At 43.9% G+C, this 14,135-nt stretch overlaps 1 protein-coding gene across 4 annotated transcripts in view; it reads left to right on the top strand.

Annotated features, from left to right (window-relative positions):
• Positions 1-14,135, top strand: part of LOC132407610 (tetratricopeptide repeat protein 28-like) — a 226,413-nt gene that overhangs the window by 178,863 nt on the left and 33,415 nt on the right. For 2 of the 4 annotated variants that reach the window (XM_059994374.1, XM_059994372.1), the window contains 3 exons: positions 7,962-8,109; positions 10,763-10,929; positions 12,139-12,282. The exons of 1 other annotated variant lie outside the window; for it this stretch is intronic. In XM_059994374.1, coding sequence (XP_059850357.1) covers positions 7,962-8,109; positions 10,763-10,929; positions 12,139-12,282 — 459 coding nt within the window. The remainder of the gene's footprint in view (positions 1-7,961; positions 8,110-10,762; positions 10,930-12,138; positions 12,283-14,135) is intronic. One more of the 4 variants, XM_059994373.1, reaches the window with a different exon arrangement.

The following is a 14,135-nucleotide window of genomic DNA, read 5'->3' as shown; positions in this document are numbered from 1 at the left end:
GTCACGGACTCGCTGTTGAAGCTGGAGGACTCATTGTGCATTGCACCTTCAAATGTAATCAGCTCGTCCATTGCCGCAAGCTGTCTCCTCGTGGAATAAACTTATTTTCAGTTCACCAGGCTTTGGCTGTATTAGCTGTCTCCGTGGCGTGGCTGTGACTCAAAGACCTGTGCCTACCCGTGCTTTGTTCTAGATAAGCAGCATTCCTCGATCCTTGATAATGAACGCCACAGCAAATCACAGCAAGAGGCTGAATAAAGGTGCTTCTCAGCAACCAATGGAGAGAAGCCCAGGACCCGAGTGTGCTGAGACTGAGCGAGTGACCGATTGTGTCAACACATTTGGTGCACTGTGCAGCTCTGCACTTCCATTAACTCTTAAAGTCGCGCGCTTCCTCACTGTTCTACATGCAGAACTCAACAATGGGGACCCTTAAAGTAAATGCAAGGACAAAAGTGGTACTACAAGGGGTCCCTGCTGTATATGAGACGCCCAGTACCAGCCTGTAGCAGTAGCGAGAAACCATCACCCTTCATGGAGGAACAGCACCTGAAGAGCTGGAGCCTTACTGAGATAATGGCAGAGCGACTGTGAGTTACCTTGTCAGGGGAGCTGTTACTAGTAGGATATTAAAGAGTCAGGGCTTATTGAGTAACAGTTCTTGGGGAGCTTGATCTACTGTTGGAGATCTAGTTAGAAACATAGAAAGCCTACAGCACAATACAGGCCCTTCAGCCCACAAAGCTGTGCCGAACATGTCCCAACCTTAGAAATTACCTCGGGTTACCCATTGCCCTCTATTTTTCTGAGCTCTATGTAGCTGTCCAGGAGTCTCTTAAAAGACCCTATCATATGTGCTGCATCTGTGAGGCTGAGTCAGGCAACGCCGTGGAAGTCCATAGCGGGGGTATTCTCTTCTATCGCCGGCGTGGGATGGCGAGTCTGTCGGGACCCTGGGGACTTGTGGAAACGGTGTGGTGATTTCTTTTGAACTTATAGTCTTTTAACATCTTTGGACTATTTTTACTGTGCCCATGGTCTGTTTTTTTATCAATTATGCTATTGTTTGCACTGTTGTAACTATGTGGTTTTGTGCAGGTCTTGTAGCTTTAGTTTTTTGTCTTGTTTGTCTGGTGGATTTGGAGCTCCTTTACGGGGAACGCTAAGACAGTAGCGCGATATTAATACGCAGCAGCCTCTCTGGACTCTGGATTGGGGATTGCCAAATGTTATGTGGATTTTCTGGTGTAGTCTGTTTTGTCATATGCTTTTGTGATATCATTCTGGAGGAATGTTGTCTCATTTTTTAACTGCATTGCATTTGTGGTTTCTAAATGACAATAAACTGAATCTGAATCTGAATATCTGCCTCCACCACCCTCACCGGCAGCCCATTCCATGCACTCACCACTCTCTGTGTAAAAAACTTAACCCGGCATCTCCTCTGTACCTACTTCCAAGCACCTTAAAACTGTGCCTTCTTGTGCGAAACATTTCAGCCCTGGGAAAAAGCCTCTGGCTATCCACACGATCAATGCCTCTCATCATCTTATACACCTCGATCAAGTCACCTCTCATCCTCTGTCACTTCAAGGAAAAAAGGCCGAGTTCATTCAGCCTATTCTCAGCCTATCCCCAACATCCTTGTAAGTCTCCTCTGCACCCTTTCTATGGCTTCCACATCCTTCCTGTAGTGAGGCGACCAGAACTGAGCACAGTACTCCAACTGGGGTCTGACCAGGATCCTATATAGCTGTAACATTACCTCTCAGCTCCTAAACTCAATCCCATGATTGATTAAGGCCAATGCACCATATACTTTCTTAACCACAGAGTCAACCTGTGCAGCAGCTTTGAGTGTCCTATGGACTCGGACTGCAAGATCCGTCTGACCCTCCACACCCCCAAGAGTCTTACCATTAATACTATATTCTGTCATCATATTTGACCTACCAAATTGAACCACCTCACACTTATCTGGGTTGAACTCCATATGCCACTTCTCAGCCCAGTTAGCATCCTATCAATGTCCTGCTGTAACCTCTGACAGTCCTCCACACTATCCACAACACCCCCAACCTTTGTATCGTCAGCAAATTTACTAACCCATGCTTCCACTTCCTCTTCCAGGTCATGTATAAAATTCACAAAGAGTAAGGGACCCAGAACAGATCCCTGAAGCACACCACTGGTCACCGACCTCCATGCAGAATATCCAGTCCCAGCAATTTCCCTACAACTGACGTGAAACTCAGACATCTGTAGTTCCCAGGATTTTCCCTTGTTCCCTTCTTAAATAGAGGCACAACATTAGCCGCTGGATAGTCCTCTGGAACCTCGCCTGTGGCTGGAGAGGACACAAAGATACTGGTCAAGGGTCCAGCAATCTCATCTCTTGCCTCCTTCAATAACCTAGGGTTAATCCCATCAGGCCCTTGGTTCTTAACAACCCTTAATACTCATCAACAGACCCAACACTTCCTCTGCCCTGACATCTAAATGCCCTAACTTATTTCTACACTCAGTACTGATCTCCTGGTCCTCCACATCGTTTTTCTTGGTAAATACTGAAGGAAAGTACTTATTAAGTACTTCACTCATGTTCTCTGCATCCAAGCAAATCCCCCCCCCCCCACTTTACCCTTGAGTGGTCCCACTCTCTCCCTATTTATTCTCTTACTCTTGAAGTATGTACGAGGGGTGATTGATAAGTTTGTGGAAGGAGTCAATTTTAGAAAACCTAGCACATTTATTTTTCAACATTGTCCCCTCCTACATTTACACACTTAGTCCAGAGGTCGTGGAGCATACGGATCTTGGACCTCCAGGAAGTGTCCACAGCAGGGGTGATTGATAAGTTTGTGGCCTAAGGTAGAAGGAGTTGAATTATACAGCTCTCGTTACATGCACGTGCAATTCAACTCTTTGAGTGATTATGCAGAAAATTTTAAGTTAATAAGGCATCAGGGTGATTGATAAGTTCATGGCCTAAGGTAGAAGGAGATGAGTTATTAACTTCAAACCTTCTGCATAATCAGTAAAGAGTTGACCTGCATGTGCATGTAAGGAGAGCTGTATAACTCATCTCCTTCTTCCTTTGGCCACGAACTTATCAATCACCCCTGCTGTGGACACTTTCTGGAGGTCCAAGATCTATAAGTTCCACAACTGCTGGACTAAATGTGAAAATGTAGGAGGGGACCACGTTCAAAATAAATGTGCTAGGTTTTCTAAAATTGACTCCTTATACCTTAGGCCACAAATTTATCAATCACCCCATGTATACAATGCCTTGGGATTCACCTTAATCCTACTCTGCAAGGCCTTTTCATGGCACCTCCTGATTTTCCGAAATCCTTTCTGGTTTCTTTATACACCTCACATGCTTCGTTTGACCCTGTCTTCCGAAGCTTTACATACTTTTCCTTTTTCTTCTTGACTAAATTCATCTCCTGCCTGGACACCCAAGACTCTCATATCTTTCCATCTCAGTCCCTCCTTCTAAAAGGATCATACCTCTGCTGTACTCTGTGCAATTGATCTTTAAACACCTTTCTTAGAAAAATAGAGGGCTATGGGTAACTCTAGGCAAGGACTTGCTCAGCAGAGCTCTGTGGGCCGAAGGGCCTACACCATGCCACAGGTCTTCCATGCTTCTATGTTTCTATGTCTGACGTGGATTTGCCAGAGAAAAGGTGTTCCAAATTAACACTTCTTAGTTCCTGCCTAATGCCCTCGTAATTTGCCCTACTCCAATTTATAATCTCCCACAAAGACCATACCTCTCCTTACCTGTTACATAGAAACATAGAAAGCCCACAGCACAGGCCCCTCAGCCCACAAAGCCACGCCGAACACATCCCCGCCCAAGGAATTACCCAGGACTACGGATAGCCCTTGATCTTTCTGAGCTTCACTGTGTGATGATTCAGGAGAGCTTGTACCTAGTGGTATGATAATAAAAACAGTTGCTGAGGAGCTGGCACCTTGGCAATAAGAGGATTTGGGCAGAGAAAAGGCCAATAGAATGCACCCTGGCCAAATGAGAAGTGGTCCACCTTGATCAGTCAAATTTAAAGAGAGGAGCAGAAGGATCTTGGAGTCCAAGTTCATAGCTCCCTGAAAGTTGCTTCACAGGTTGATAGGGAGGTTAAGAAGGCATATGGCATGTTCCCCTTTATTAGTTGAGGCATTGAGTTTAAACATCAAGAAGTTACGTTGCAGCTTTATTAAACTCTAGTTAGGCTGCATGTGGAGTATTGCATACAGTTCTGATCACCCCATTATGGGAAGGATGTCGAGGCTTTGCAGAGGGTGCAGTAGAGGTTGACAAGGATGCTGACTGGATTAGAGGGCTTGTGCCAAAACAAGGGGTTGAACACACTTGGGATGTTTTCTCTGGAGTGGTGGAAGCTGAGGGGAGATCTGATAGAGGTTTATAAGATAGAGAGTACACTGACAGTATTTTTTCCCTAGGGTTGAAATATCTAATACCAGAAGGCAATACATTTAAGTTGAGAGGGGGTAAGTTTAAAGGTGTGAGGGGCAAGGTTTTTTACACTGAGAGTGGTGGGGGCCTGGATTGCAGTGCCTGGGGTGGTGGTTGAGGCAGATACATTAGGAACTTTTAAGAGACTTTTAGATGGGTACACGAATGTGAGGGAAATGGAAGGATATAGACATTGTGTAGGCAGAGGGGATTAGTTTAGTTGACCATTTAATTGGTTCAGCACAGGCTAAGGGGCCTGTTCCTGTACTGTACTACGTTCTACATTCTAGGATCTAGTACATCACTGAAGAGAGTACAGGAGTTAGTAAATTTGTAACAAGAGGAGCTGGTACTGAGATCAGGTTCTTAAGTGGAGTAATTAATATATTAGAGAACTCATATTTCACTGAGGAACAAATCAAGGGAGCTAGTCCTTGAATGACACAGAAACAGAGGTTCTAATGCCTTACTGGGGTGGTAACAGGGAAGCCAGTGATTCATTGGGGTATCTGGGTACTGTACAAGAGGTGATAATGGGTACAGTATCAGTTAAGCTTGTTCTTGGAAGTACAACATCAGCGAATCTAGTACTTTGACGACCAATAGTAATTCTTCCTGCCTACTGATACTCAATAGCAGAAGAGTTAGTACCTCACTGGGACACATATTCGGTTGGTGTTTGATACTCAATTGGCTAATGGGATAATGACCTACAGGGACACAAACTCAAAATAAAAACTGCACATGCTGAAAATCTGGATTAAAAGACACATTCACCTGGAGATTGCCTGGGATGGAACACTTATGAGGAGAGACTGGATCAGCTGGGCTTGTTTAACTTTGAGTGCAGGACACATACCAACCAACAATGCAACAGATAAGCTCTTGGACAAAGTTGTTAGCTCCTTTGGAACGGTACTCCAGTAAATTTCCAGAAACTGCTTGGTAAACAGTTAACTCCTGTAACAAAGGACGCTGAAGGGGGCAGTCTAGTGCTGGTGTATACAATTATGGAGGGCACATTAAGATAGGTAGTAGGAAACCTTTCCCTAAGCATCTAAAACTAGGTTCAGAGGTGATCTGAGCAAGAATTTTTATTTTTACTCATAAGGTGGTTGCAAACTGGATTCCTGCTGCCTGAAAGGATGGTGGAAGTAGGTACTCCCACAACATCATGTTTCCTGACAACAGCTGAATCACCAGGGTGGGGATGTTATGGAAAAATGGCATGAATATAGATGGGTACTTGATGGTTGGCATGGACATGATCTGCTGTATAACTCGTAAGTCAAGCAGCATCTGTGGAGAGAGAGAAATACAGTTAAAGTTTCAGGTCAATGACTTCTCGTCAGGAGAGGAGCAGTTATGTTTTAAGTTGCAGAGAGGGAAGAGGGAAGGAGAGAACAAACAAAATGCCTGCAATAAAGTAGGGACCAAGATCATCCAGGTGGTTGTGCCCTCTAAGAGAAGGTAATAAATGCTCATTAACCACTGCAATCTGTCTGGAGGAGCTGTGGACTGAGGGAGACAAACGTACAGGAGTAAAAAAAGAACAGTGTTGGAACAGTGAGATATGGTACATAATAGTTTCTGGAAAACTGAAATAAAAGAATTCATCTGGGTAGTCTTGGTCTCCATCCTGATCATAGACAACCTCTTTCTTCTCTCACCCTTCTCTCTTTCAAGTTACAATATGCTTGTTTCCGCACTTCCCCGGTTCTGATCAAAGATCATCAATCAGAAATGGTGACTCCGTTTCTCTCACCGCAGATGCTGCCTAACCTGCCTAATCTTTCCAGAATTTTCTGTTTTTTTGGCTCTCCAGCATCTGTTTGCTACTGGAGATGACTATTTACCACATCCCATAACTTCTGGCAGCTTAATGAAATCCTGTTCCACAAGAGCTAGCAATGTTGCCTAAGAGTTTGCCTGTTGCTGCGTTATGGGTTGATATTAGTACGGAAGTTTCTCAATTTCAGTGACTGACTCTGTTTCAGTCATTGAATGACATGCTGCCCGACACAGAAAGAGACTTGATTGAGACATTCAATGATGATAGCTTCCTGTCAGGCCATTTCATTGGATTTGTTCCCAGAGAAGGTCTTGGAAAACAAAATATTAAATTAGTAACAGAGGTAGGTCAACCAAGGGTTCTGTGAGGGGAGATGAGCTGGGCAATTTGCCAGCCAACATCTGTGTACTAGGCATACGATATATTACAACAGAATCTATCAGAAACACTCAGCAGGTCTGGGGAGGAGAGAGGAACTGATACTTTAGACATGGGCTGGGCTGTTTTGACTGGGAATCGACAATATAAATGAGGGGCATATCATCCCAAGTATTTTCTGATACAGCACTTTACAGATTTAATACTTACAACCTCACCTTTCAAGATGGAAGCAGGTTATTAAATTTATGCTGGAAGTATTACATGTGGACTCCCATCCCATGTTAATGGAAAAGTGTTGTGAGAAGGCTCATCAGAAGCACGCAAATGAAAACTGGGCAAATCCTTGAAAAGAGAGAAATGCAAGGGTGTCAGGAAAAGTTGGGAAAGCAGAAATGGCTGGAGAGACAATTCCTACTGCAGCCATAAAGCAGAGTGGGTCTGGTTGATTATTCACCAGTAAAATGCAGCAGATTCCTTCTGTAATCTCCAACTCCATAAAGGTGGGGCCGCAGATGCATCACATTTCACCCTGTTGACCAAGTGGAACAAATTAGGTCTTGGGGTGATGGAAGCAATTGTCCCATCCATGCTCTTTATGTCACCATTCCATCTTCAAAGGCATGGGGACAATCCTGGATGATCTCCAGAATTCCACTTGCTGTTTTGCCAAGCATCATGGTACTACCTGGTCTCCGAGAGAGTAGGTGGTGTGCTGTTTATGCTTCATGTGTTTCTTATGAGGCATTAATTGTCCAAGGTTTAAAATCAACAAAGGTTATAATCATTAACCTGACTGCAGCTTAAGTACTGAGAGCCCGCTGTGAGATAGGAGAGTGTCTCTACTTATGCCAACCCTCATGAGCACGTTTGATGCTCAAGTGGGAACAAATTAAGTTCCAGGATGATGGAAGTCCAAATATATGAAAGCCCCTATGCCTCAAAGAAAGAACGTTCCATTCATTTACATTTCCAATGAGATATCATGTACTTATTGCCCCTCCTAAACCAGAATATCCGAGCAGACTGACCAGCCTGAATAACTAGATTGACTGTGGATGAATACCCTGCTGTTTATTTCTAGGGATAAGGAAATGTTTATCCAGACTGTTTCTTCAGCAGCATAAATGGATGGAATACCGTAAGCAATACGCAGATGGTAGTCTGTGTGAGAGATAGAGCTTTAACAATCAGGGAAACTTTCTAATGTGGTCTGTTTACTTAGTGCCCTTTCCTCTAATACGCCAGTCAGCTGGTATAGGCAGGCGTTGTACATTAAAGACTTCTCTTCTCTTTCTACAGGAGCCTCGACAGTGCTGATGCAGATTAAATCAGTTCCTCTGCAGGCTTCTCTCACCTTCTATCACCACTTCTACATGGCCCTTTGGTATGGCTCTTTTGTCAGTTATGCAGTGGAATACGCAAAGCACCAGATGCAGAGTGATGACAGGTACATACCAACACTTCCAATGCAGAGAATGACTTTTCACAGATCCGCACCGTAACCAGATCCCAATCACAGGTCCAGTTGGAACAGTATGAGGCCCAAGGATAACTACAGTTCTGGCATTAGGGACCCAATGCCACACTGAGGTCCTTTAATAGGGAGACCTTCAACAGCAATCATCTCAGTGGCCCTCAACCTGCTCTGTGTCCAAAGCGCACCTGCGGTGGCACGTATTGAAGTCTCTGATCGTAGAACATCCAGGAAGAATAACGGGAGAGTCGTTTTCTGAAATCATGTTCACCAGTCTCTCAGAGATCTTTCATTATGTGACCAGGATATGGTGTTTTTAGATTCTCAAAAAGCAGTCAGGTCACACACGGGGGCTGTCAACAGGGTTAGACCATGTAGGATTGTGGGTGATATAGTACTTGCATGAAACGAGAAATAGTTAATCGGCAAAGGTCAAAGAGTTGGGAGTAAATAGGACTTCCCCTGGTCTTTGCAGGCTGTGATTAGCGGAGCACTAGAGAGATTGGTGCTTGGGTCCGAGCTGTTTACAAACCATTTCCATGAATAGCAGGAGGAGACCGTGTCATATTTATATAGCATTGATGATACAGATTCCAATGAGGTTGTTAGTAGGGAAGATGTAAAGAGCAGATATAAACAGACTAAGTGTGAAGGAGCACCTGACAGATTAAACATAAAGTGAAAAAATATATCATGCACTTTGGTGCAGAAAACAGAAAAACAATTTTTTGTACAGTGATTGATTAAGAAATGTTGATATTCAAAGGGATGAAACTGTCCTTGTACACAAGCCGTTGGAAGATAATGTGAAGGTATAATAAGCAGATGGCTCCAAGGTCATGGCTATTCCAACCTTGACCTCAGCATCACCTTGCCACGGTTTCCCATACCCCTTGTAGTTTAACCATCTGCTGGTCTACACCTTTAAAGTGTTCATTGACTTTGCCTCCACCTTTCTCTTGGGTAGAGATTCAAGATCATGAGTGAAGACATTACCCTTCATTCCTGTCCCAAATGGATGACCCCTTATTCTGAAGTGAAGCCACTGGGTTCTAGACAAGCTTTCAAGAGGAAATATCCTCTCAGCATCAATGCTGTCACTTGCCTTTCATAAAATATTCTTCAATAATTAACCTAATTTTTCTTAACTCCAATGAGTAAAGGTCTAACCTGTTTCAAAGCTTCTTAATACTTCAAGCCTTTCATTAAATAATCAGCCCAGTGAAGTAGTTGTGTATTGCCTCCAATGCAACTGTATCCTCCCTTAAATATGGAGGTTAGAGCTCTAGTTATAGTCAAGACATCACCCTGTAAGGTCCATTTCCGATCCATACCTATTTCCTTTAACATGCAGTTCATCAGGACCAAAAAATCCGTTATCTTTTAGGGCTGTCAGTTTGCCTGGCAATTTTTCTTTAGTGATAGAGGTAAAGTTGTACCCTACTTGATTATCTATTATTGGAATGTTTCTAGTGTGGAGAAAATTGACCACACTCAACCCTTGAATCTATACACTAACAACTTGCCATTCCCTGCTCCGATCACTGACTCATAGGACAGTGTAGAGCAACATGGAATGTACTGGGAATGTACTCTTTCAAATCTGATCCTCCAAGATCCTCCTAAATTTGCTGTCTGCTGCCCAGTCTGGAAGTCCCTTGATGGAACATCTCCCATCCGGAAAGAAATAAGCTTTGCAAAGTAAGTCAATGGAAGAAAGGGGGAGAGAAGTGGTAAGTGATGCACCATCAATAACTCACACTGAGACGTAGGCGAGATATCGGCTTTTATTGACTGGAAGAAGGAACCAGGAGTGAGTGTCTATCATACAAGGTCCTGGAGACTGAGGCCGATCTTCAGGCCGCAGGTCTCCTTTATACAGGGGCCTGTGGGAGGAGCCACAGGAGCAGTCAGCAGGGGCGTGTCCCGACAGGCACATAGTTCACCACAGTAAGATTACAGGATGGAGTTTCGTCACTTTGGAATTCAATAGCTGAAGTAAGCAAAGTGTGAGAATGGAGGCTTGTGGGTATCATAAAGATTCCAAAAGAAACACTGCAGGTGTGGTCGCCTGTATATTGGTGAGACCAAATGTAGATTGAGAGAACCTACACTCCACCCCTAGAAAAAGCAGGATCTCCAAGTAGCCACCCATTTTAACTCTACAGTACTTTCCATTCCCATTCCGACACGTCAGACCGTGGCCTCCTCTATACTGATTTCTTGAACCAGGCCATTCCCACACCCCTCCCCCCCCTTCACCATTCCCTATTCCTGTTTCCCTCTTTCACCTTATCTCCTTTCTTGCCCATTGCCTCCTCTGGTGCTCCCAATCCTTCCCTTTCTTCGATAGTCTTCTATCCTCCCCTATCAGATTCCCCTTTCTCCAGCCCCTTATCTCTTCCACCAATCAACTTCCCAGCTCTTTACTTCACCCCCTCCCCCTCTTCCAGTTTCAACTACCACCTCCCACCTTCATCCTCTCCCCCAGCATTCAGTTGAGAACCATGCCCGCTCTCTCCACACTTACTGCCTAAGCTGCTGAACACTTGCTGCATTCTCTGTCTGTGTAACTGTTTCCCAGGACTGTGTTCTTTTGGTTGAGTGAGTGTTTGTGTCTCCGCAGATTCAGGAAGTACTGGAGTAGCTTTGTGCTGCTTGGATTGGATGCATTTGTCAGTTTGCAAGACATTAAACATGACATGTTGCACCAGAACATGGAGAGTGCAGAGCAGGAAGTGGCTCAAACACATAAAAAGGACTGGCTGAATCCCACACCTTATGTGCCTCCAGGTAAGCTGGTCCAATTTAGAGCAGAGCAAGTTAAAACAAGAGTGAAAATTATTTGTACTATTAGTGGAAGAAGCATGAGAAACTCCTTCCAGTGACAGAATTGTCAGTGAGGAGAGTTGACACATTGAAGTCATTAGTAGATGGACTAGAAGTGAGCCCAGAATAATTTTTAACAGGAATCTGCAGCCTGAAAGGGTGGTGGAAGCATATGCAACAATCCCACTGAAAAGATAAAAGCCCCCAGAACCATGGCAGCACAGAACAGGTGACCCAGCCTCCAGAGTCCATGTTATCATGTCGCTGAATTCCAGATTATGGTTAGTTGATGTGGCTTTCTCTCTTTCCTTCTGTCACTTTTGGTTTTTTTGCCAACCCACATCCTCTGGCTTTCAACTCATCTCGTCAGTTTGGACCTTTCCTCATTTTGTACGATTCTATCCAACTACTTCCCAAGCTTTACGCTGTGGTGATCCAGGTAGCACCAGGTAGCTTGGGACCATTCAGGTAAACCTCTCCCGCACTATTCTACAGTTAGGGTATTACCGCTGGAGTGCAGTGCCCTGTATTGTACACTGCTCACTCCCACAGTAGCTGATTTGGGTCTTTATTGATGTTCTTTATTGTAATATCTTTGCATTTGTTATTTTATGCTTACAGTTATGAAACAGTAATCCCATTACGATCTCTAACTGCTTCCTCAACCTGTCCTGCTATCTTTAAAAAATTCTGTATGTATCTGCTTGGAGCATTCTGTTCCTGCAGATTATTTAAAATTGCACCATATGGCCTCTCTTTATTCTTCCGGCTTGGCCAATTTATTGGATATCTATGGGGAAGAACAAGGAAATGAGACTAAAGAGCTACATTAGCATGATGCATTGTATGATACAACGTATACCCTGAGACAAGTTACTGCAACATACAATGAGACAATGTGTTCAACCTGTGCATTGGCAGCCACACTGACTGAGACACGAGACTTGCTCATATGCAGAATAAGGAGAATATTTTACTGAATTTATATGGTACAGATTGAGGCTGGGCATCTGACCTGCTTAAACGCAGTGCTGGCTGAGATATGGCATCCAGCCTAGTTTTAATCAGCAGAGACTAAGGTTTGACACCAGGTCTGCATGTAGGCTGAAAGTAGGCACCTCTAGTGAAGAATTCTCCACAACAGCTGAACTAACAAGGTCTCTGCTACTTCAGTTCCTGATCAGGAGGAGCTCTCTATAAAGATGCAAAAAAGTGTAGAAGAACTCCTCGTGAATCAAGGCGCTGTCACAGCATTATTAAAGCTGCTGCATCTCCTGATCGGTGAAGCAGCCAAGAGGCTCTCTGACACTAACACAGGTAGGTGGTGTTGCAAATATCCTCTGACACCAAAAGCCATCTTCAGTTCAAATCACAGAGGCATCTCGTTTGAGGTGTGGCTGCTGCCCTTTTGTACTCCTCGTTGAACCAAAGTTGTTCCCCTGCCCCAGCATTGAAGGTAACGGAAGGGATATGACAGAGTTTTACTGCTGCTGATAATCCAGACAGTCCATACAGACCTCATGGACGGCCAGTCTCAAGCTGCCAGATCGGCACTAAGTCCACCCCTTATGATATGATTAACATGAGAGTATCCTTGTTGTGCCAACAGCACTCTGTCTCCGCTGTGGTTACTTCATTATTATGGATAGCCATTTGCCACAGGTAAATTGGTGAGGATGAGATCAATTTTATATCCCAAATATCATACCGTTTCCCGTTCAACATCCTCCAATGTCCCACCACCCCATTCTACTGTTGACGTGATCCACCCAGCTCTCTAACAGAGAAACACAGCCCTCCAATTTCCCCAGATCCAGCTGGGACTTTGGATAACCACCCCTGTCCACCCCTGGTAGATGATGGCCAGGGAACACCATTTTTGACTGTAAGGTAGATAAAGTCCAATAATTTCCAGCTGATAGCAAAACAATCATTATTCCACCTCAGCTTCATCAGTCCTCTAGAGGGCATCCAAATATATCCAGCAGAGCAGCAATGGTTGGAGTTTCTGGGTGCAATTTGGAAGGTACAGGATAAATACAGTACATCCCAAAGAAGAAGTGTTCTTAAACAGAGGATGAGGCAACCATGGCTGAGGGGAAGTCAAAGACAGCATAAAAGCAAAAGACAAGGCATATAATATGACAAAAAATAATGGGAAGCTTTTCAAAACCAACAGAAGGCAACTAGAAGTTCAAAAAGGAGAGAAAGGAAACGACATGAAGGTAATCTAGTCAATAGTATAAAAGAGCTACAAAAAGATTTTTCAGATATATGCAAAGAGTAAAAGAGATGTAAGAGTGGATATCAGACCGCTGGAAAATGATGCTGGAGAGGCAGTAATGGGAGACAAAGAAATGGCAGATGAACTTAATAAATATCTTTCACCTGTCTTCAATATGGAAGATACTAGCAGTATGCCAAAAAAATTGAGAGTGTAGAAGGGTAGAGGTGAGTGTAGTTGCTTTTACTGAGGAGAAAGTGCTTGGGAAGCTAATAGACCACACCCAAGGGTTCTGAAGAAATTGTGGATGTATTAGTAGTGATCTTTCAAGAATAACTAGATTCTAGAATGGTTACAGAGGACTGGAACATTATAAAGGTCACTCCACTCTTTAAGAAGGGAGAGAGGAAAAAGACAGGAAATTATAGGCCACTTAGCCTGACTTCAGTGGTTGGTAAGATATTAGAGTCCATTTTTAAGGATGAGGTTTCAGTGTACTTAGTGGCACATGATAAAATAGACTGAAGTGGAAATCTTGCCTAACAGATCAGTTGGAATTCTTTGAGGCAGTAGCATGCAGGATAGACAACAGAGATTATACAATGGTGTATACTTAAATTTTCAGAAGGCCTTAGACAAGATGCCACGCGTGAGGCTGCTAAACAAGGTAAGAGCCCATGGTATTACAGGAAAGATACTAGCAGGGATAGAAGACTGGCTGACCAGCAGGAGGCAGAGAGTGGAAATAAAGGAAGTCTCTTCCTCCGGGCTCACTTTCAGAACCGCTTCTTTTCATGTTCTTTTCAATGATGTGGATGACAGAATTGACGGCTTTGTCAATTATATGAAGAAACTATAGGTGGAAGGACAGGTAGTGTTGAGGAAGCAGGGAATCTACAGAAGGATTTAGACAGATTAGGAGTCTGGGCAAAGAAGTGGCAGATGG

The sequence above is a fragment of the Hypanus sabinus genome, chromosome 18 (assembly GCF_030144855.1).
Source record: "Hypanus sabinus isolate sHypSab1 chromosome 18, sHypSab1.hap1, whole genome shotgun sequence".
Taxonomy (NCBI): domain Eukaryota; kingdom Metazoa; phylum Chordata; class Chondrichthyes; order Myliobatiformes; family Dasyatidae; genus Hypanus; species Hypanus sabinus.
The sequence above is the reverse complement of the archived record's forward strand: the minus strand, read 5'-3'. Positions and strand labels throughout refer to the sequence as shown.